Here is a 24,308-nt window from a genome sequence, read left to right as displayed (position 1 = left end):
ATCACTATGTATTTAAGTGGTCAATGAGCTAATCCTAAATGAACTATAAAAATTTGTTAAAATTCTAACCCACCTGAACAACTTTGCAAACTCCATCTGTACTGTGCCACTGAGTACCAGCTTAAATAAAAGTGCTTCTTCTTAAAAGATGACTTGCCCCCCTTGTTGACAACAGACAACATCATAGGGCTTGCTTTGAGGGTACAGCACCTAGAAATTGAAAATTGTATCATTTAAAATCCTGGGAACACACATATGTGGCTGTATTTTATATTAAAATGGGTCATCACATATCCAGGATTTATTAACATGGTTGTCTTTCTCCACATTGTATTTATGCATTTCCATGCCAGAAAAAGGTATCAAGAGAATAATTTATCCTTTTTTTACTTTTTTCTTTTTTTGAGACAGGGTCTCGCTATGCAGTTCAGGCTGGCCTTGGGCTCACTGTGTAGCCCCACTGGTCTCAAACTTGCAATGATCCTCTTGCCACAGCCTCCTGTGTGCTGGGATTACAGGAGTGCACCATCACACCCAGATCAAAAGTATAATTTCCAGGAAGAAGACATACAAGCTGTGCTGCCTTCTTAACTGCATGCCTAAGAATAAAGGTAAAGGAGGTAAAAATAGACGCAGAGGAAAGAATGAGAATGACTCTGAAAAAAGAGAATTGGTGTTCAAAGAGGACACACAAGAATATGCTCAAGTAATCAAAATGCTGGGTAATGTACGATTAGAAGTGATGCATTTCAATGGTGTGAAGAGCCTGTGCTACATCAGAGGGAAGTTGAGAAAAAAGGTTTGGATAAATATCTCAGACATCATATTGGTTGGTCTCCATGACTATCAAGATAGCAAAGCTGATGTGATTCTAAAGTACAACGCGGATGAAGCAGGAAGTCTGAAGGTGTATGGTGAGCTTCCTGAGAATGCCAAGATCAATGAAACTGATACGTTTGGTCCTGGAGATGATGATGCAATTCAGTATGATGACATTGGAGATGATGACGAAGACATTGACGATATCTAGATTGAACCCACCACTTTATTACTATTTTTTGGAAGTTTGTCCTACAGTTTGGATTTTAGCCATAACCCTCCTAGAAGTTTTCATTAACATGACTGTGATTTATTAAGGCAGTTTGATTTGGTTCTGAGATATTTTTCTGTTAAAATTGTTAATGCTGAATAATCTTAAGTGAAATGTTATGCCCATTTTGTTCTTTTGATGTAATGGAGTTTATGGATAGAAGACCACGTGTATTTCAAAAAATAGTGCTTTACTGCCTTTCCTGCCATTTGCCGTGAGTAAATGGATGTTTTGAATAAACCATTTGCTATGGATTGTGATAAAAAAGTATAATTTCCAATGGTTGCTCTATCCCTTTACAAAGACTTTTTAAAAAAATACTAACTTATTGGTATTTTTTCTAATTATTATTGAATTTATTTCCTTTTGAGTTAGGGTGTCATTGTCTAACCCAGAGTGGTCTTGAATTCACTAATTACCCTAGGATAGCCTCAAGGTTGTAGAAATATTTTTAATGAACATCATTAAGTTACAGTTTTGTTGGAAAAAAATGTTGTCCAAATATGACAAAATCTGTGACACAGACTGATTGATTTCTTAATCAAAAGTTGCTGTCAACAGTGGCACACCAATGATGCTAATTTATCAGTACTTAATCATTTTGTACATCAATATTTTAAAGTAGTTACTATTTTACATGAAAGTTTTCACATAATTTTAATTTTATTTTTTACTTGCACATGAGATTATGCATTTTGGTCTTAAAAAATAAGACAAGATGAGAAAACATCAAAGTTCATCCCATAGGATCAGTATGAATTCCTACAATATGATATGTAAATAAACAAAAAGTTGAAATGTATTTTTCTGACCCAAGTTACCGTTTCACTGGCCATTTCCTCTCAAGGCATCAACTGCACACATCCATGGTCCTCAGAACCAGCAAGAGTGGTCACTCTGCCTGTGCACCATTTTGGCTCCTGACATCCCCTGCGTGCTCACAAGCCCCCCAGTCGGATTTTGTCACTTAAGAATTAGACAGTCATTAATCTGTCACTTGCCACAGTTCTTCTGAGAGTTTTAATCCAATCTACCTCTTTCTACAGTGCTTCGGGAGCTTTCTATTATTCCTATAGTGAAATACAATCCTTGAGCTATGAGATACAGAGCATACATAACTTTATATCTGGGTTGACCCTTCAATCTCAGTTCTTAATTCACCTTTCCCATCACTCGGTGACCAACAATCCTAGTCTCCTTCAGTTCACTGAATTGGTCATGTCGGTTCCCACATTTAGCCTTACTCTTTTATTGACCTAAAGTATTATTCTCTCAAATCTTGGCCAGCCTGACTCAGTCTCCCCTTCAAGTCTCAGTGCAAACACCACTACTCTAGAGAAATCCTCTCACTTCAGCAGATCTTGCTGCCCAGAGCAAATTATTTCCATAGCATAAGAACAGTAACAAGCATCTATTCTGTTGATTTGTGTGTAAGTATTTTGAGTGATTACTCACCTAGTTAGATTACAGGTTTTATGAGGCCAGGGAAACTGTTCAGTGCCCTGGTGTCTAGACTGATGCCCAGTTCACTGCAGTCAGTTCACAGATACCCACCGAAGGAATGAATCAGTGAGTGAGTGAGTGAGTGTGGCTGAATCCTTCTCTCCCTCATCCTTTCATTTCTCTCTTTCTCATCTCAGTGACTCCTGCTTAGTGTGTGAGCTCTGCTGCATGATGGGGTGAAGCTCAGTCCTCCCTGGCCCTTTCCCTGACACTCAGGACCTGGCCTTTCTGTACTCAGGGCACTCTGCTGAAAATTAACTCCACTCACACTCTCATCCTTCCCTCCCCCAGTGGAGCTCACCTCATCAGAAGGCCTGAGCCAGCGTGCTCTAAGGTGAGTAAACCCATAGAAAATGTTACAGAGAAGCCACAACTAAAAGGTATGGGAAAATAAAAAAACAACTTCTCAAGTCACATAGTTAAAATTTTATTTCAAAATACTGCAAGGGAAAATTTCACCAACAAATGAATTCAGATAATTAGCTCTTGTAGACATTTTGTAAGAGATTAGGTGTTAAAAGGGTGTGTTTAAATGAACTGGTTAATAATAGTCCAACTTCAATACCTCTTTTTTGGCTAAGAGGCTCTTCACAAGATTAGCAGTCATCTACCTCTATGACACTGATATTGTAGGAGTTTTTGTTCCATAAAACTATGTCAGAAAATTGCTCATTCATTTTACCAGACATGATTTGTAAACCCGTTAAGGGGCTACCTAGTATATCCTTCAAAAAGTACATTTTTGGAAAATCAGAATTTCCCAACATTAATTTAAAGGTAGGTAAGAGCATATTAGGACTCGCATTTTACCCTTTGCTGAGCTAACTTGACTGCTGCAGTAATACTGTCAATAAAGACACAGCTTCCAGGCCCAGAGAAAGGAATATACTGGCACTAGCACAGTAAACAGCATACGCACTTGTGCATCCTTTCAATGCCTCCATATCCGGTGTTTATAGAGGACACACAGTGGATGAACACGGATTCTGTGCCTAAGGTTATGTGTGCCAAGAGGAGGAAATCTGAGCTTGGTTACTCCCTGTCTTAACAGCAAACGGTGAGCAGACTTGTTCTTTGTCACAGAGGGAAAACTGTCTCAGCATTTAGAGTTGTTTGCTGTAAGCATAGTATTAAGAAATCCTTCAGTGTGTGAGCTCACAACTTATACGAAACACACACTTGGGAAACCATGTAGTAGTTAAAGGACTCATAGACACTGTCCTTCACTCTTACCCACTCTTTGTCCCCATGTGGTGACGTAGAAATTTGTCTCAGGACACCTGTGCTACCTTACCAGCCATTCAGATTGATCTGAGTGACATGGACCGCATCTAAATATCTTCAATTTGTGCCACACTGTTTTTAATTAAAGCTTCTTCAGTAGAATTCTAATATGATGAATCTAATTTGTGGTATTAACACAATCACATCTCCTGGGATCCCAGACTCAGACAGTTGTGAGCCATCCCAGGCCACAGAAAACTGGAGTACAGCATGTGATATACTATGACTCACATGTAGAAATTTAGACTGAAATTCTTATCATTGATTTTATTGTAAAAAAAAATAGACATAATGTCAATAATCATCATTTCCCCACAGAAAGACATTTGATGCCTCCCCAGAAAGAAGAATATAACCTTGAAGTGTTTTAATTCTGCTTTGGAATGAGTGTTAAATGTCATTCACATTGGAATTACATCACTTTGGTGAAGTATATTTGCAGTATTATTGAGTATTTTTTACTTTTATATGCAGTGATGAACTAAGCTAGGACTGTCCAAAGATTATTAAAAAAATATGTGTTTGTATAAGGAGTAAAGTTTGTGATTAGTCTGTTGTCATTTCATGTAAAATACATGCACATGTATGCATCCCACACATACATGGAGACCTACTCAGAGTAAATCTTTCCTAATCGTTAAATTTATCAGGATGTCAAGTTTGCATTTTACCATCTGAGAACACAAGAGGGCAGCATCTTCTCTCTACCTTGAGGAATTTTTTTTTTTTTTTTTTTTAATCTTTTTTGAGACAAGATCTCGCTATGCAGTTCAACCTGGCTTTGAGCTCACTTTGTAGCCCAGGCTGGTCTCAAACTCTCAAGGATCGATCTTCCCACCTCAGCCTCCGAGTGCTGGGATTACAGGCGTGAGCCACCAAACCGGGCTGAGGAACATTTTGAATTGAGGTGGGGGGGGGGGAGATCAGAAGGAGAAAGAGGTCTGGTGTAGCTGGATGGCTCAAAGAATATGTTCTAATTTTAAGAACAGTTACTTATATTTTTGTTTCCTAGAGCAAAACAATCAGAAGTATTTGAAACCTTTTTAGAGTTTAAAATCTGAGTCTTCATTGAGCAACACCAGAACAATGGGATTCTTCAATGTTTTCCTAGTGATCCTGTGGCTTCAGTTCATCTGTGAGTAGGGTCATTTCTTTGGGAACTTCAAGTACAGTACATAAAATTGTCATGTGTACCAGGAGTGTGGGATGAATATGGATGTGTTTATTCCACTAAAAAAGGAAATTGGGAAAGCACTGAAAAGATAAATTTTATCCTGGAGAGTAAGCACCCACTTGCCAACTGATCTTCTTTGCCTGTTGTCTTTTTGCACAGGGGTGAGCGGCCAACAGAAGGAGGTAGAGCAGAGTCCTGAGACCCTCAGTGTTTCAGAGGGAGACAGCATTGATCTCAACTGCAGTTACAGTGGCAGGAATTTTCAAACCTTTATTTGGTACCGACAGCATCCTGGGAAGGGTCCTGAGTTTCTGATTTCCTTGTTCTCCAGTGGTGACAGAAAGGAAGGAAGATTCACAGCGCAGCTCAGCACAGCCAGCCGGCATTTCTCCCTGCACATCACAGACTCCCAGCACCATGACTCAGCTGCCTACCTCTGTGCAATGAGCCCACAGTGCTCCACAGGCAGCTGCAGCCTGCACCAGAACCACAGAGTCTGGGCAGCCCTGAGGAGAGCAGAGAGCACAGGGCACAGGCTTTCTGTATCTGCTCCAAATGCAGAGGGGATTAAGAGCAACGCTAGAGATTAGGAGAGTATCTAATAATTCTGAAAATAAATGACCATGGAAGGGAAATAAGAGGCAAAATCTTTGTCTGATATAAATATTTTCCTTTTTTCCATTGCCACTGTAATTAAAAAATGTTTTTGAGATAGTGTATGTACAAAAGGTTCACATATGTAAGTTATAAATCTCTGTGCAATTGAAGGTCCATGTATCACCATGAATGTGTCACCATAAGCAATGCTATAAATGTGTCAGTCACCTGTGAAGCTTCCCTGACTCCTTTTTGCTTTAAAATTGAATTACAATTGTCAGAAATTGTGTACAGCACATACACCTTGATGTCTTCTTTAGTTTTAAGTCACAATTTTATACAGAGGATTAGTTTTGTGATGAGCTTTATCAATGAAGTAGCACATTTTGACATGACAGTGGATACTCCCTTGCAGTCTTCCTCTTTCTGTTCTGTGTCTCAAGTGGTCTGCTCCACTGCATTAGGAAAGTGTTGGTAACACAGAAATGCAAAGGAAAGGAAGGAGTCTTAAACCTCCACTTTCAGAAAGGCTTAGTTCATAACTACTTCATAGATCTACCACTTTTCCTCCACTTTCAGCTGCAACCTCACCCCTAGATTAGATAAAGACACAGCACGTGGGCAAAGTCACACCAGAGTCAGAGTGAGAACTGGCCAAACAAAGAGGTGGGATGCCTGCAGATATCAAGTATCTACACTGGTCTGTGTTCCTGTTTTTGAGTTCAGGCTGAAAAGTCTCTGATTTCTTTTCCAGAGCCGGTGCCCCTGGGGTGAGGTGTGGACCTAAGGGGCACTTCCTCCACAGCTATAAACTGCTCCAAGCACTAGTAGGGCACAGGAAGCAGCATGACCCCAGATATCTCAGGAAGGGTCTTCCAGAAGGCATTTAGAGGAGTTCTGGACACCAAGGTGCTTTGTTACCATTACTGAAGATCTGCCTGGATCTGCTACTACAGAACACCCTGTACCGGGGAGAATTTTAGCCAGTGTTGGTGAGGAGAGCTGGAAATGCTGAAGATGTAATGTGTGTTATCCTCAGCCCCACTTTTCTGACTTCTAGGCACAATGATCACGCCTTTGTTTTCCATGAAATCCAGGAAATATATGTGTGGCTTGATGAAAAGAAATCATTCATACAGTGTAATAGGCATTCAGATGAATTACAGGAATAAAAATTCAAACCACCTTTATTTGTAAAATGAATATTTTAGCCCATAAGCCATACCATTGTTTATATAAGCTAGGATCTAGAAGAATTTGGAAATGTGAAATTAAAATTTAGTAACCCAGCCCAGTCTGGATTTGTGTCACATTCTGAATCTGAAATTTGAAAGCACCTAACAAATGTTTCCAAAACACAGAAATAGAATTACATGGTGGTAAGGAAGACAGAATTTGTGCTGAAATCTAGACACATGCTGGCTCCAGGTTTCTAAGTTCATTCTGGAAGCACAGAATTGTGGAAGGAACCAAGGTCATGATAGTAGTTTGAACATCCATCATGGCACCAAACAGGCCATTTGATCATAAGCTGTAACCGTATATATATATTTGAGGATTGGTTTTATAAATAAATGAGATGACACATTAGTGTAGTTTGAATTTAAAAGAGCTTAAATTGAAATTGCTCTGCCTATAATTTATGGAGGAAAGAGGTTAAAAGGGTAGTTAAAGATATGGTTTAGCTGGAGTTTTGGTACAACCTCTGAGGAGCTTCAGGGCATGCACTGCCCCACAGAGCTGCCTCCCCCAACCTGAGGGAGGGGGCCAGGTTGTTCACCTTTGGTTCCTTATAATGAAGCACTGAAGTCACTTGCTGTGGCCCTTCTTGGGCTAAGGTGTACTCCGTGGAACAGTGGTGACCACAGTGGAGGAGCTCAGCTTTGTGAAGAGATCAGCTCTGTAAAGAAAGGCTCTCTGCACAGAGACACAACACCCTCAAGAGTTGGGTGCTGGCTACAGTGGTCAAGAAAAGGGACTTTGTGTGCTGACCATGTGTGAACTATGGCTGTGGGACCCTCTTGGCACCTGTGGAGCAGCATTTCTAATTGTTATATTCCCAAATTTTAATTTTTCCTTCCACTTAATGGGATATATGGAGAATATATATATATATATATATATATATATATAAAATCTCACAATCTTTAAAATTTGAAATAATTTTGGGCTAAAATGTATAAAAAGTTCTACATAGAGAGGCACCATCATCTATAATTATGAGTGGCTAACATAGTTTTGCTCTGGGTTTATATCTGAGAAAGGCAGACTGGCTGAGGGGATTTCACTGTGTCTTTCTCCTCAAAACCTTCCTCTTGAATGGCGCTGGCAGCAGCCCTGTCTGTGGGTGCACAGGTGGATGGGCAGCCTTCTCACTAGGATGGAAGTGTGAGAGACCAGCCACACAGCTGTTCCTCTCACTCCCTGTGCCCAGTGCCAGTCTGCAGATGGTGTAACAGTCACCTTTTCATGGAAATCTCAGCCAGCTTGCTTTCCAGGAGATGAACTTCAATTAGTGAGGATTAAAAACTTGAGGCATTTTGTTTCATTTTATTGTTGTTGTACTAAGATGCTGAAAAATTAAAATAATTGATTAAAAGATAAGTAGCAAAAATTGTTAGTTAAAAATATAGCTATTAGCAGTATTGTCATTCTGTACTGAGCTCATTACCCTAGTAACCAAGCACCAATCACAGTTATAAATTAACTGACCATGTCGTTATGCTGTTCTGTACACGTCACCCCCCAAGTAACCTGTGTGCTATGTCAACCTTTGTTCCCCCCTGTAAGAGACAAATTATGTTGTGTCAACCATTGTTCCCTTTATGAGAGAAGAATGTTCCTGGAATTGGCAGACCAAGGGCTATGAATTGGCTAACCACCCACTGTGAAATGGCTCTGACCTCAAACAAAGGGGAACAAAGGCCCACCTTATTTCTGTTTCTTATCACTATGTACTTAATGATCAATGAGCTAATCATAAATGAACCATAAAAATCAGTCAAAACTCTAACTCAGTTGCACAGCTTTCCAAATTCTATCTGCATTGTGTCTCTGGGCCAGCTAAAATAAAAGCGCTTCTTTTAAAAAAAAAGACATCTTGCCCCGTTTATCATCTCAGGGATCTTGCTCCTTTTTTCATCATGTGGCCTTCTTTTTGGGTGGGTTACAACAATTGTATTATTTTAGTTGGGATCTTAGGGAATATTACGGTTTTCTTTCTTAATTTCTTACTGTTTGTTGTTAGTTTCTCTAGCAACTATGTAGAGATTCATTTGTTTTTCAACTTGTGGCAATGAAAAACTTTAAATTGATCAAAGTTTTGATTATGAAACTGTTTTGTACAATTTAAAATATATTAATATGAAACTTAGTTTTCTTTCTTTCCAGGGCTGTACATGAAATCTGAGGATGTAAATAGAGCGGTGAGACATCCTGACATCTTGGCTGAGTTTACGCCTTCCTCATCCTCTCCTCACACCATCCAGATCTGCTCATTTCCTTGCAGTCTCCTGAGTCTTTAAGGTGAACCACTTTGACCAGGACAAAAAGAGGGTCAGAGAGGTGGAGTGCCAAAAGAAGCACAATGCTTGAAAAAAAAAATATTCAAATACACATACTCATCTCCTGACAAATCCCTCAGCCATCTACTTCCAGGTGGCTCCCGCCTTTCACACGTCTAGGTCCAGGTTAGAGGGAATACAGGTGTGGAATAGGAGTAGTTTTAATAATCTGGTCCCCATTTCGTTCAAAGCAATCTATATGGTTTACACTTTTGATAGAGCTTAACATATTGTAGGTAACCATCATTTCGTGGACTAAATGTGAGTTGGGGATTTCTGAGAATGCTTGAACAGTAGGAACAGCCAGTGTCTGCCCAGGAAAGAACCTTGTCAGCATAGTAACTGTAGTGTATGCTGTTGTTTTAGGGTGAGTTAAACAGTCTAATTCTATACTGACTGCTGTTCTCGGGTCCCCATTCTAAGTGCTGCTAACCTGTTACAGAAAGTCAAGTAGACCTGGCAATGCCTTGCAGTGAGCTACATTTATTCTCATGGGGGAACAGACCTTGTCTACGAACCTAAGAAACCCCACTTCCGGGTTGAAAGAGCTGCATAAAAACCCATGTTTACACAAACTGGGAGACAATCAGAGTCTGCATCTAGATATCCAGCGAAGGGAGAACACCCTGAACAGAGAACCACAGGCCACACCATGCTCTCCAGTCTGCTGTGGGTGTTCGGAGCCTTCGTCTCTTCTGGTATTGATGGTCCAAATATGGTCAGGAATATTAAAGATGAAAAGTCTGTGTACAGGCGTGAGATGCTTAACATGGGCCAGATGTGAAAAAAGGAATGAGGAAAAGAGCAAGCAAAGTGTCACTCCAGTTTGGCTTCTTGTTGGGTCCTGGATTAGTCTGAAATCTTCTGGTATTTTATTATTGTGTCAGAGAATCAGCTATGTTTTTTTTTTTATTGCTCCTACAGGACTCATTGTGGCTCAGAAAGTGACTCAAGGTCAGACCGCTCTTTCAAGGCCAGAGGGGACAGCAGTGGTTCTGGACTGTTCCTACAAGACAAATGTAGCCCTTTATGATTTGTACTGGTACAAGCAACTCTTCAGTGGAGAGATGGTTCTGCTCATTCACCAGAGTTACACTGGTAATAATGCAAATACTGGTCGCTATTCTGTCAGTTTCCAGAAAAGAGCTCAGACAATCAGCCTCACCATTTCACCCTTGCAAATGGAAGATTTTGCAACATACTTCTGTGTTTTTCGGGAACGCACTGTGCTTCAACTGACAGTAAAAGCTGAACAAAAACTCAGGAGTTCTCTGAGAGCCAGCAGCCCAGCTGAGACTGGCACCTGCAGATCCCAGACAGGAAGGGAGCATGGTGGTTGCTTTACTGTGGCCTGGATCAGTGAATTAAATTCTAAGTAAAACCTTTTTCTGACTCCTTGGGAAATTAGTGTCAGGAAAACTTTTTTCTAATGCATTTCCTTGAATACTTCAGTGAAAAATAGATCAAATCCAAAGTGAATAAAATTGTCTAAAGTTGGAATACTTGGCTCATAATTATTTTATGTGTCAATTTCCTTTACAGAGGCTCACAACAGAAATCTGGATCTAGTCATCTAGAACAGTAATGCTAAATATTTCCTAAGTCTGTTTCCTCTAGGTTTTAGATCAGTTGGGTACAATCTGAGATGCTGACCACCAGAGTGATTTAAATAATTCATGAAATCTACAGAGTAGAACTTCTGCAATTGCTGGAGCTGATGCGGGAGTCTCTGTGACATTTTGTCCTCATATCTGGTACTGAGCCTGATTGATTTAATGTCAGCTAGATTACAGTTTTATAAATATAACTGTGGAATATAAATTGGATGAGCATAAACATGTACAGAAACTATGACTTGTAAGAATATCATTGGACCTATGAAGACATTGAAAACTGTGCGAGAAAATTACTTGTGTGTCCCCCATCTCCTTCCTCTCACTTGTTGGATGATCTTCAAGAGGATAAAAGCCATTTGCCATCAAGGTACATACATACTTTAGCTAAGACAAAGAGAAAGTGAAGAGGTCATAATGGGAGGTAAAAGAGATTTGTTACCTGAAAATGAGCTGGCAGGTTTATGACCACATGTGGGAGCTACCCAAGAGCATATAGACCTGAAACCACAGACCTTACAGGAAACAGTTCCTGTATCACACTGACTTTTCACACCTTGTACCATATCTGTCATGGCCAATCTTAAGCCAGGAAAACACAGCCAACCAAATTCTAGGAAATATATTTCTAGAGGGTTGAACTGAGACAGTTCAAAGCTACTACAGTAATACTTAGCAGCTTGATACTCATATATACTTCCTTTAAAGACATTTAAAGTTTATATAAAGACAACAGAGCAATCATAGTTGCTACTAATAACATGCAACTACCCCTTAACAACTAAACCTGTGCCTACCCTGTCCCTCATAGAGTAAACAAATCCATGTACTATCGGGTTCCGACCTAGATCCCCAATCTTCCATATCAGTGTTCTTCAAAGGCTTAAATAAATGAGAGAAGTGATACGATTGTAGGGCTCCAGGAGGGTCAAAATGCTTTAGCTCAGTTTGAGGTGCCAAGGGCTAAGACAAAGAGCTTCTCTGGACTGCCCATATTTATTTCATCTCCAAACAAAAGTGTGGAAACTGAAGAAAGCATGGGAAATGAGCAGGACCTTGGGAGTCACTTCAGGAACATCTTCAACAAATAAATTATGCTGATTTAGGATTACCATATTATCTCCAAGATGACATTTATGGTAGGAGAGAAACTGCAGAGTGAAATTCCTTCAGCTGCAGTCTCTAGTTACTTTATTACTGTTTGAGCCAAGGTGTCTTCAGCTGTGGCCTTACTGTGCCTTTTGAGATATCTGTGGCTTCACAGGCCACTACAGGCCTCATCTAGGACCAGTGATTCATAGAGGTTCACTTACTATGAATCAGCTCCCATCACCAGGCAAGGAGCCTAGGCCTAGGCCAGACTCACAGATAAACATAGAAAGTCAATTAGTTCATTTTAAATCCTTCTCAGCGCTACTTTTCACTGGTTTCCAGCAATGTACCACCTCTGGGGGATGGTCCTATCTCTTCTAGGTGAGTCAACACACTCTTTCTTTAATGTACTGGCATTAATATGTAATATAGTAGAAGCCTAACCCTCATTGCCACACTTTATGTTACTATAAGAAGGCAAATTAGAAGAGAGTGAAGTATGGCCAATATAGAAATAAATATATTTATTTAAAAATGAAAATGCATTTCATAACTGTTATAGCTCTTTCCTCCATAAGAACCACGTCATTGTAGTTAGTTTTTATGACCACCTGATCTGTCACCCACTGCATAATAATAACAAATAGCATCACTCACTGGTGCACATTATGTTTTGTAAAACAAATTCTACCATCAATGCTCTGTGGAATCAAATAAAGTTGGATAAAGGACTCCAAGACCATCACTGTTTTGGCTGGAGTTACACACAGGTGACTAATAGCATCCACGTCTGATACACGTACTTCAGGAAGCAACAGCAACAACAACAGAGAAGCCTTAGGAATAATCAGAGAAATTTCACACACTCTGTTCTGAAAAACAACCTTAAGAATAATGGCTGAATTCTCATTGAGAGCGGTAGAAGTCTAGAAGGAAAATATTTTTAAAGGAATTAATGCAAAAATGAGGAAAGCTCTCATGTTCTCTTTCTATGAGCATAAATATATTTTGAACTATCTTTGTTTAAAAATCACTTGAAGCCAGGCATGTGGCAGAAATAGTCTACAGTCCATCTGCTTGGGAGGCTGAGACCTAGGATTGCAAATTTGATGTCAGCTATGGAAACGTAGTGAGAGCCTGTTTCAAGCCCTGCCAACCAACAAAAAACTCTTAAGAAGGTGATAAGTTCTTTCATATTCTGTATGCAATGTGTATTTATTTTTTAAAAATATTTTAAGAGAAAAGGTTTCACTGTGTTGCCCTGGTTGGTCCTGAACTTCTGGGTCCAGGGCTTCGGTGTTGCAGGGGTTAAAAGCATGCACCAGTGTAGCTGCTTTTGCAATGTGGATTCCTGGAAAAGAAATCACATGCAAAACACACAAATGAATTGTAAAATCAACAGGACAAAAAATAATCAATAACAAAATTGAAAAAGCCATTTGCAAGATATAATATTAAATAGCACATATGCAAACAAAACAACATTTGATATCATTATTCATTAAAAAATGATAATAAAAACCTGTGAATCTTTATCTTTAACCTTCAGCACCTTGAATGTAATAATGCATTCAAGAGTTATTGATCCCCAGAAGGCAGAGAAAACTAGGAACTACCTCCAGGGAGAGGGATGATTCATGTTTCTAAAAGGTCTCAGCTTTAAACCCTTAGTGGCTAGAAGAAAAAGTGTTAATTAAGGAACAACAGATCTGGTCATTGAAGGAATGGGAGGTTTTACCAAATAGTAAAAGTTGGTATTTATTAAGCTTACTATGCATTTCAAAATCCTTATCTAAATTTAAATAATAAAGTTCTATTACATGTTTGATTGTTCCCATTTTTAAGGTTTAGACTCTGGGACATGATTTTGTCTAATCTGAAGAACAACTATCATTTGTAGTGCTGTCTTCCAGGGTGCAGTATCTGAGAGGCTCTGAAGGAGCAGGATTTTCACCACAGAGAAGCAAGGGCCCATAGTGCACGCATGCTATCTCAGTGATGGTGATGCACAGAATCCAACAGGATTACAAAGGGAACTGTGAATAAAGACGCCAAAGTGAGGTACAAATCACCAGAGGATTAACAGTCATCAACCAGTTAGCAGTGCTGATGGCTTTTACTGAGTCTTTTCTCCTGAGGCCATGGTTATAGTGATTTATGGGAATGAAGCTCACAGCCTGCTAGATGTCCCTATGAGTTTGTGTTCTCTAAAATCAAAGAATGAATTTTAGTAACAATGGAGATCAAAGGTAGAATATATTTATTGAGTGAAACAGTCTGTCTGAGAGAGAGAGACAGAAAGGGTTGCCTAAGGCTCTGTCTTTTTACTGACTTTTATAGAGTGAAATCACTCTGTAATCAGGAGGTGAGAGGAGGCCAAGATTGGGAAAACAGGGGAACTCACAAGGTGGGCATGAGATGGAATTGAACTGTGATCAACCAATAAGATTAATTATTAAGGTAAAACTGACCAAATCAGGGACAAATGGGGAAGCGAGTCATGTAGCAAAGGGGCTGCTTACAGAGCAGTGCCTCTTCCCAAGGGGGCTGGGATGGTGCTTCCTCAAGGTGACCCACACCTATTTAGGTATCACTCCCTGATGTCTATCCTTAGACTATGGTTGTATTTGTTTTGCCTTTTGTCTTGAGACCTGTCCCACAGTGGGCAGTGCCGCTTTCCTCCAAGTCTGCAAGGTATCTGGTCTGTACTGGCTTTTAGGGCCCAGCCACGACTGTCTCCCTATACCATTTCCATCTAACTGGGCTGCCTGTAACAATGATAGAAAGATATTTCCGAAGTGCTCAGAGTAGGATTCCACATCAGCACCACTGCCCCTGGCCCATGCCCATTCTGCCTGTAATATCTGCATGATATTCCAAACACCTCCTCCAAATACCCATGTGGCTCACTTTGCACTTTATGTTATGAGTCAAATGTTACCACCTTGTAAACTTGTGTTTAAATCTAGTTTTCTTTCAAGAGATTCGGGATCTAACACATTCCATGCATCCCAGAATTGCAACTGTTCTTGGCCCCTGGGCTTTACCCCCTGCAATCAGTTACTTCGCCCTATCAAATTGGCTTCCTTGCTGCCTCTAGTGTTCACATCTGAAATTGCGGCAAAGTTTCCTTGCAGGAGGAGCCACTAAAGCTGAAGGGACATCAGCGAAACTCACGTTGTCAAATGTTCAGGGTTAGCTCTTAAGCACTATGAAGTATGCGAAATTCTGTTTCTCCTATGGCAAAGAGAATGGGATACCAATAAGAGCAAGTTCTGTGCTCTGTCCGAGGTGGCTTTCTAGGAAGGGCTATAAATCCAGGGGAAAGATTCTGAATGCAGTGAAAGAAACACATGGTCTAAAACATCCTTGTGCTTGTGAAGCAGATAGCACCATGTCTAAGGGCTACGGCTCTGCCTGAATCTCAGTGATGGAGCACACACCTAGTGTATTTCTAGGTCCAATCCCTAGTCTAGAGGAAAGTACCATAAATATATTGGGATCGCCTCTTCTTCAAGCAAATATGTTAGGGATGAATCAGATACCAAGGACTCAGACCCACGGCTTTCACATACGTTTCTCCAGTTCTGATGAATTCTGCTGTCCCTACATGTGATATGACAGAAACTCGTTCTTTAACTTTCTGCTTCCTTTGCAGTTGCTGAGAAGCTCATGGGGAAGGAAATCTTTCAGGAAAAAGCCTGGCTTGGTGCTTTTCTACATTCCTATTAAACAGTCAGTAAGGGTGGTGCCCTGCAGGAAAGGCAGTGAGGAAAACGTCCACTTGACTCTGCAGGTGACTCATAGCTAAACACTGTACATAGAAGTCCAGATTCTTCTTTTCAGATTCACTTACATCCCTGATAATTGAAGTAAAGGAAGCTTTTGGTTTAGATCATGCTTTTCCTGTGTGGTTTAGGAAGTCTATTCCTGGTTATTATTCGTTTCATTATATAGAATGAAAGCTGGATGCCTTCAAAATGTAAATCCCTTTAAAGAGCATGGAGTCAGAACTGCCTTTTGTAGTGATTGCCAAGTCAAGTGAATAAAACATAGCTGAAAATTCCCTACCTCCCCCAGCTAGTAGACCTCAGTTGCCCAGGTGAGAGTTCCTGTTGCAGTTTCAGTGGCTTCTGTTTCTTAGAAAACGTTGATCACTGTGACACACAGTGTAAAAACCAATCAAAGACAGCTAAGTACTCTACCTCTGTATCCTCCCCCACCTCCCTCCCTGGACTTTCAGGGCCTGACATTTTGAGGGTCATTTAACTCCCTCTTAGGGCCTGCTTGATATTGAGTAAATCGGCCTCCAAATCCTGGGTTTCATTTGTGTTTCTCCTTGCCATTGTTGGTTTTCTTATGTTCAGAAAGAGAGAAACAAGAGTCATGGTAAACTGAGCACACATTTTAGATTTCAGAAGAAACACTCAAGTACTCATTTTTTGTGCCACAACAATGTTCCTACCAGGCATATAACCTCACAAAGTTGCATTTGGAACAAAAAGACCGAAAATAATTTTTTCTAGCAATAGTATATATATATATATATATATATATATATATATATATATATATGCTGGGCAGAACCTAAATATTTACCAAAGTAGAGCAGACAAATAATAAGAAATTCATATAATGGAGCACTGTACAAATTTTCAAACTACTGCTAGATTCAGCAATTTATATGAATCTTGCTTACATACCTTTTAGTAAAAGAAGCCAGAGACAAAATCATAAGAACTGAGAGATGATTATCTATAATTAGACTGGAGATAAATGAAACAATTTAGAGGAATAGAGGTCAAAATATTGGTTACTCTTTATGAATAGATGTCTTGTAAAGGCATCCTGAAGAGTCCTGAGTTACTTTTTATAATATTGCAGACTGTGATCTGAGTACATTCACCTAAGAAAATTCACCAAGATGTGTACCTTGATTTACATACTTTGTTATTTTTAAACTTTTGTTTAATGTATGATAATATGTACATTAATGAAACATAAGACATTTCAAGGCATATGTGTGTGTCTGTGTGTGTATGTACTGACCTAATTCGTGTAATTATCATTTTTCCTCTTATCATTGCTTTGTGTGTGAAGGTTTCCAGCTCCTCTCTTCTCAGTCTTCACAAAACATTCCCAAGTGATTAACAGTCATCCCACTGTGCTGTGGAGCCCTGGAACTTTCTCCTTCCCTCAAACTCTGTGCTGATGTTTAATATTATAATTCCCTTTCTCCCATGCTGTCCAGCTTGTAGTAATTGTTATGTTCTATTTTTGTTATATTATAACGTTAGTATATTGTTTCTGGATTATTTTTTACTATATAACACACACTGTTTTACATTCACATTGACTTTCTGAAGTTATCACATATGAGACAGTGAGTACATTATTGATTTTTCTGTCTCTGGCTTATTTTATTGAACATACCCTACCTCATTTGATACGTTTTGTTGTAAATGTCAGAATTTCTTTCTTTTTTGTACTGATGACTAATTTTCCTCTGCACATATATACTATTTTCTCTCTAATCATCTATCAGTGGGCACCTAGATTGATTCCACACCTGAGCTATTGTGAACAGTGCTTTAATAAACATTAGAGTGCAGATACCTTTTTGCTGTACTGATTTCATTGATTTTTTTATATATATTTAGAGGTAAAAGAGTTGGATCTATGGTACACTTATTTTTAGTGGTTATTTTTAAGGAGGTCCTCAATCTCTTGTTTGTATTGGGCAGCTAACTCTTACAAACAAAGACATTTCACCCTTACTATGAGATCATTTTCCCATCTGTGAAAATATCTGTATCAATTCTGCGAGCCAAGATTGAGCTCATTCTTTAGTATCTTGAAGAAAATTCACATTCTGTGAGTATCCTGCTCTGTGATGACAGTAATGTTATTGTATTATGTTGATCAGTAATATTAGTAAAATAATATCATGCAGAGAGCTCAGTTGAGGCAAATTTCCAAGAAAAGTTCTGTATGAGAATAATAGATTAGTAATCACACACAGCAAAGAATTTGTCTAAGGCACATAGGTCAGTCACATTAATAGACATCATTAACAATCTAGGAAGAAGAAACAGGCTGGATAATTTTATAGGGCCTTAATAAATTTAATCGCTGAATTTCTTTAATACTAAGATGTAGGTTTCATAACCTTTCTCCTTATTTCAGCATGACTCAGGATTGAGTGAAAGATTCTTCTCCATGCTAGACAAGACTACCATTCAGCTACAGCCTCAGTGATTACTCTGTTTTTCACCATTGTACATAGATATTTTTATACTGATTTTTCTTTTTTATTGTAAAATATCTCATGGAATTTTTATTTTTTGTTATTGAAATCATAAAGATGAAGCAATATGGGTTAAGTAGTGGTTTTTCCTCAACCAAATACCATTTGCTCATTCACTTATGCACTTAAAATACGTTTGCTCAATACTTTTTAGATTTCTGACATTATTCTATGTGTAGGAACAGCACAATGAAACGAGTTTTCCTCTTCAATCTAAAGCTGTCCACTGATGACTAAGTGTGTGTTAATATTACTCTGATTTATCCTTATCCTCTGATTTTATCCCGATGATGCGATTTTTTAGGGGATGAGTGTGAGGCTAAAATGGATAAATAAGGAAAGCAACTTCGTAGGGTTGTCACGGCATGGAGTTTACAAATAAGACAGTTTGCAACATAAAAATACATTCATGTAAAATACCCGGTGCTGCTTCATATTGTTAATGCCCTTCTGAAGGGTAACAGGTGTCTCAGAAAAGACGCCAAAGGTAGAGAGACAGTGCTTTGACAGATGAGTGTTGGGGTCTCCTCCAGAAGGGGTGCATGTTCTTAACACAGGCACGTTTCTGCTTTATTTATGAGCTCATGTTCATTGTTTTCACTCTGAAGTTAAATTTTCTTACGTAAACAAGTCAAAACTCACAGATACCCGACACTCTGAGGATGAACTATTCACCAGACTCACGATGGCAATATTATTAATGCGAGGTGAGTAAACTGGCGCTTACACCTTAGTTTTCTTCCGTGTTGATGCCGTTTTTAACCCTGATTTTCTCTGGGAGGAACCCGTGTCACGACCAGGCTAAACCCCAGTGAACCACTGTTACTTTTCAGGAGGAGGCAACTGGCCAGTCAGTGACCCAGACAGGAGACCCCGTGGTCCTCTTGAAAGAGGCCTCCTGAGTGTGCATTGCTTCTAAGAAGCCACACAGTGCTCTGCCTTATTCTGCTGGGTCCAGTGTGCTCAATAAAGTCCACCTCTGTTCCTCAAAGCCATGATAGTTTCCTAAATCTTTCTGCCTTCTCTCCACGTCTTCAGATGTTCCTGATACTCTCTATCTCCAAATAGTGAAGACTGTTATACCATCTCCCACCAGCGATGAGTCTGAACTTATATAGAATTATATAGTAATAATACAATTAATTTACATGGAATTGTTTCTTTCCTTCCTGCAGACTGTGCTGGGGCTTGGGCCTATTTGTCCTTAGATTCTTCCCCTGCTCAGCACTTTCTCTAGGGAACAGATATTCCATGGCTCCTGCTTTGATTCTAGGAAAGAAGCTTCAGGAAGCTGGCATCTGGCCTGCAGCGCCTTCCCATTTGCTTATCATCTTCACACCACAGGGTTCTTTATCTGTGCACTGCTTATACGGCTACTAACTTAATTTAACATTAAATAAACTTTAAAACACTACTCAAAATAGCCTGATTTTAATTAATGCTATTTGCAAAAATATGCTGGTTATATTATTTTCTAATACTAATTAAAATGTCAATGTATTTATTACACTGATAAAGCTCTTCCTTGAACATTTTGATGTAACCTCCTTTATTAATCACTCTTTAAAAAAGATTGATCTGGCCCATCCTTGTCATTTTATCGATTAACAAATTAGGACACAGAATCATGGTATAGTATTGCACAAGAATAAAATTCATGATTCACATGAATAAAAGTAAGGCATAATGATCAGGCTTTATGACCCCATAATAGCTGTTTGCTTGTTTGTTTCACAAAAAACACAAACCAAGATCTAGAGTCTAAGGGAAGCAGTTATTTCATTGTTAATTATTTACTTTAACTAAATGATTTATTTTGGATGCATTAGTAGATCTAATCAGATAAAAGTCAGATAAAAGTCCTTTAATTCCATAGCCTACAAATGAGCTATTACCATCTAAAATTTTTGGCGTATCCTACAGATATATTTTTCTATTACAGGAGTTTGCTATCTAGTGTTTATTAACAGGCCTGCCTATCTCCACTGTATTTTTATTTATGTATTTCCAAAGCAGACAGCCTATTGATGGCACAATTTAAAACGTATACCTAGTTATTTTACATAGTTTTTTAAACTGATCACATTTTGATAATGGTTCTATTTATCCACTATCTTAAATAATATTTTTCTGAGCACCATACAAGTGTAGTTTTATTGGAAATAGAGTTCGTGAAGTACAGAAAAGACATGATACAAATGCTTACTTTCCATGACCATATTTTTCAAAATATATTTAAAATCCTGTATATAAATCATAAATATTACATATGCACACACACACACACACACACACACACACATATATATATATATATATATATATATATATATATATCACTATATTTTACAAGATAGGATAGGCCACCTGCAGCATGTGGACCAGTTCAAAAAGGCCATCTGTTTGTTGGAGACTCAGATGACCCACTTAAAACAGGGAGACCCAGAGCTCACTGCAGAGCCCCAGTGGTGGCCAGGGGTCTATGCTGTGAGGCTGAGAAGTCTGAGCTAAAAGGCTGCAGAGTCTGAGCTGGGAGACTGGGGACCTGCCCTGGAAACCTAGAGATGGATATCGAGGTGGGGGTGAAGACTGGAGTGCTCTGAAGAAACTGAGCTGAAACTCTCTTCCTCATTCCCCTTTTTATTCCATTCAGACTGCAGCCCTATTGGCTGGTGCCACTCACACCCAGGGTGGGTCTTCCATCTGCAGGAAATACCCCCAGCCACACCCAGAGCTGTGTTAATCCCATAGGCTGGGCATTTCTTATTCAAGGTGACATAACCATTAGCCATGACAGGGAATACTGAAGCCCTTGTTGTAATGTCTGAGAGCTGTGCTGCCTTAATTTTCATTCTTTTTATGTTGCTTTTTGAATCTGTTCTCTCTTTTATGTCTCTAAATTTTTATTTCTACTATAATACCCTTGCAACACGTAATGTTGCACAAGCACATGCACATGATACATCATAGTTCCTTTCATGTGCCCCTCCCGACACGTGGTCCTTTTCCCATTTACAAAAGCATACAGACCCTCCATCAATGCACACTAGATTCTTAACCTAGAATGAAGCATTACCTCTAGCATATCATCATGTTCTACCATGTGACACAGACAAATAAGTACACAAATATCTGCATTTCTAATCCTTTAAGCACAACACATAGTCAGTGAACATCTTGACTAATTCTTAATGAAATATTAAAAATTAAAGAGCAATTAGGCACAATCTTTTTTCAAGCAGTTTTTCCAGTGATTTCCACATCAAAAGTTCAAGGCACTTACCCCATAAACACATATAAACTAAATTATATGACAATATTGAAAATATCTTAGGCATAGCACTGTAAGACGTAACACTAATTCAAGATGCAGGATAAATTGCATATTATACAAACTTCTTTTTTCATTTTTTTAAAGCACATTAACAAAGTTAATAGAAAAATAAACCTCTCTTAGCAAAATTCACAATACAATTACATTAATTCTCATAGTGGTATCTAAGACCAGGAGCCATTTTTATTTACTGTAATATAAGTATACAAAAACAATATGTTTATGGTCTTTATATGTTATACTTATGACCAAATTTTGCATTAGTTATTTGGTTTACATGATAAGATTTTTTAAAAATCCCTGTACTTTTACATGTTAAAATGTTTATTCAAATACCTGGGTCTGAATTTGTGTTTTTAATGAACATCTATTTCATCACTTGGAGATTTGTTGAGCCTTTGCTCTCCATGTTTCTTAATACCAGAGAACATTTTCTTTTCATCCCTAGCACCAAGGTGCCTTGGATGCAAGGACCTGCATTGTCTCCTTTTCCTCCTTTCCATTCATTAACTTATTTAATACACTTCCTTCATTTTAGTCTCCCCAGGGACTCCTGATAATGAAGTAGCAAACTAACAAGAAAATATAGATTTAGTGAGTTCCAGTTTAGTCCATGGGTGTATTGGGGAGAATATGAAAACATTCCAGAGGAGTGGCAGGTTCCAGAAAACCATAGACCAACAGTCAAGGAGAAAAGCAGGCCCGTTGTTAGGTAAATAATCAGAGAAGCAGCTAAGCCTGTTTATGTAGGCATTTAGCTCTGCTTTGTTGGTATTCAAACAGCAGAGTGGAGTAGTCGCAATAGAAATCATAAGACCTCAAAGTCTAAGATGTTTAGTACAGACACTTTAAAGAAACTCCTAGAGGAAAATGCTCTTGGGTTAGTTAGATCACAAAACAGTCTGCTGAATCCCAGCCACGCATGCTATCACCCTGGTGTCCAGGATTAGTGGTTACGTTGATATTCTGTGAGGGACATATATTCAGAGTGACCCAGGTATGTTTTATTCCTTGGTTTTAGGGTCACCCTTCGCCCCTCAGAACAGGAGACTGTTCCTCTCTCAGTGACAAAGTAGCAAAGCATTTTGACACTGTAAGAGGAATCCCCAGTTATTGTGATACTGACATAAATTAATTTTTGTTTACACACTGCACACACAATGCATGCATATATTGATTTTTTTACCTGATGTTACCTGAAATGGACCATACTGTGAGGTGCTATGACTCAAAAGGCAAGATATGGATTCTTTTGTTAACAGTAATATATTTTTCATGAAATTTTCCTGAATTCCATGACTAGCAAGGTAGTAACAAGGACTGAGATTAAAACTTTTACAGTGTTTAGAAAGTCAAAATTCTGCAGTTACTCTTCACTTTTGCCCTGTCTGGAGTAAATGATGCACATGTAAGACCACAGGGTGAGTGATTATGCTCTCCCCTGCACTTACTAAAATTTAAAAGGGAAATTGTATGCCTCACACACTTGCTTTTTATATCAATAAAGACAATTTGAATGTGATTAGAGGTCATCATTTCGAGTCCACAAAGTTATTCTGAGACATACCAGGTGCTCAAGGCCGTCTGGCCTCCCCAACTGCACAGCAAGCATGTCACAGGTCACAGGCAAACGTGTCCCATCTCTCCCAAGTGCATTTCCTATTGAAGCAGATGCACCAAACAACCCAATAACATGTGTTTACCTCTGGGCATAAGACACAAGATTAAGGCTGAAATTTTACAGAGAGCACAGAGCATTGCCCTGGAGGGCAGAGCTACCACCATGCTGCTTGCCACACTGCTTGGAGCAGCCATCACCTCCCTCTCCTTTGGTAAGGATTCCACAGCAGAGGGCTCAGCTGCTTTCTAACTCTGAAGGTCACAGAAAGAGCAAACTATGGCTGAACAAGCTGATTGGAGAAAGAAATAATGGGCCATAGGCCCAGAGTGTTGGGACCTAGATCATTTTGTGCCTTCTTCTCCCATGGTTGTAGATAATGGATCCTCTTCATCCTCACCCTCTTTCTTAACAGGGACCAGCATGACCCAGAAAGTAGCTCAAACTCAGACTGCTGTTCCAGTGCTGCAGAAGAAGTCTGTGACCATGGATTGTGTGATCCTAGTTATTCCTTACTCTGGTACAAACAGCCACCAAAAAGGGAAATGATTTTCTTTGTTTGTCAGGACTCTTAGAGTGAGCACAGTCCAGCAGAATGCTGCTGTTCTATGAGCTTCCAGAAGTCAAGGAAGTCCATCAAGCTCACCATCTCAGCCTCCCAGCTCATGGACTCCACAGTGTTTTTCTCTCCTCTGAGGGAAGGCACAGTGAGAAGGAACCCTCAGAGGCCCTAGGAAAACCTCAGCAAGAGACAGGAAGAGACTCCTGGGAAGAGACTTCATCACAGACAGGGTGAACAAGCATAGTAACACAACTACATTCTGACCCACAAATTTGCAAGAGTTAAACAGATAAAGTTCATCAATTTAAGATAAATATTTTTCATAATTATTCTTTTTTTCAAGTGATTTTAGTGTTTTTACATTGCCCCTTGGGGGCTGTCACAGCTGTTTGGAGTTACAAAGACCTTGTGCTTTGAAAATGTTTATGTATGCATAGAAATACCTATTATTTTATTCCTACAATTATGATGTTTACCCTTAATTCATTAACTTGATTGGCTCAAGAAATGCACAGAAGATTAGTAAAGCAGGTTTCTGAATTTGTACGGGTGGGTGACAGAGGTGCAGACT

The 24,308-nt window shown here is 39.1% G+C and overlaps 1 protein-coding gene and 2 gene segments (V, D, J or C); all 3 read left to right on the top strand.

The window, feature by feature from the left end:
* The first annotated feature begins 412 nt into the window (after positions 1-412).
* LOC100733716 (eukaryotic translation initiation factor 1A, X-chromosomal-like) lies at positions 413-1,357 on the top strand. The gene has a single exon (XM_003474508.4). The coding sequence runs from the start codon at positions 596-598 to the stop codon at positions 1,028-1,030; it is 435 nt and encodes a 144-aa protein (XP_003474556.1). The 5' UTR covers positions 413-595; the 3' UTR covers positions 1,031-1,357.
* Positions 1,358-4,605: 3,248 nt separating this feature from the next.
* On the top strand, positions 4,606-5,812 carry LOC111758145 (T cell receptor alpha variable 12-3-like). The segment is given in 3 exon segments: positions 4,606-4,744; positions 4,890-5,012; positions 5,211-5,812. Coding segments are annotated over 2 exon segments (480 nt in total).
* Positions 5,813-9,797: 3,985 nt separating this feature from the next.
* On the top strand, positions 9,798-10,590 carry LOC134473362 (T cell receptor delta variable 1-like). The segment is given in 2 exon segments: positions 9,798-9,909; positions 10,136-10,590. Coding segments are annotated over 2 exon segments (501 nt in total).
* Positions 10,591-24,308: the final 13,718 nt, after the last annotated feature.

The sequence above is a fragment of the Cavia porcellus genome, unplaced genomic scaffold (genome assembly GCF_034190915.1).
Source record: "Cavia porcellus strain 051 isolate PalLab524CR breed Dunkin Hartley unplaced genomic scaffold, mCavPor4.1 scaffold_26, whole genome shotgun sequence".
Taxonomy (NCBI): Eukaryota; Metazoa; Chordata; class Mammalia; order Rodentia; family Caviidae; genus Cavia; species Cavia porcellus.
Note: the sequence above shows the minus strand (reverse complement) of the source record. Positions and strands in the feature narration are given on the sequence as shown.

What these genes read in the sequence shown, in the direction of transcription:
- LOC100733716 (XM_003474508.4), top strand. Translation starts at nt 596, where the DNA reads ATGCCTAAGAATAAAGGTAAAGGAGGTAAAAATAGACGCAGAGGAAAG.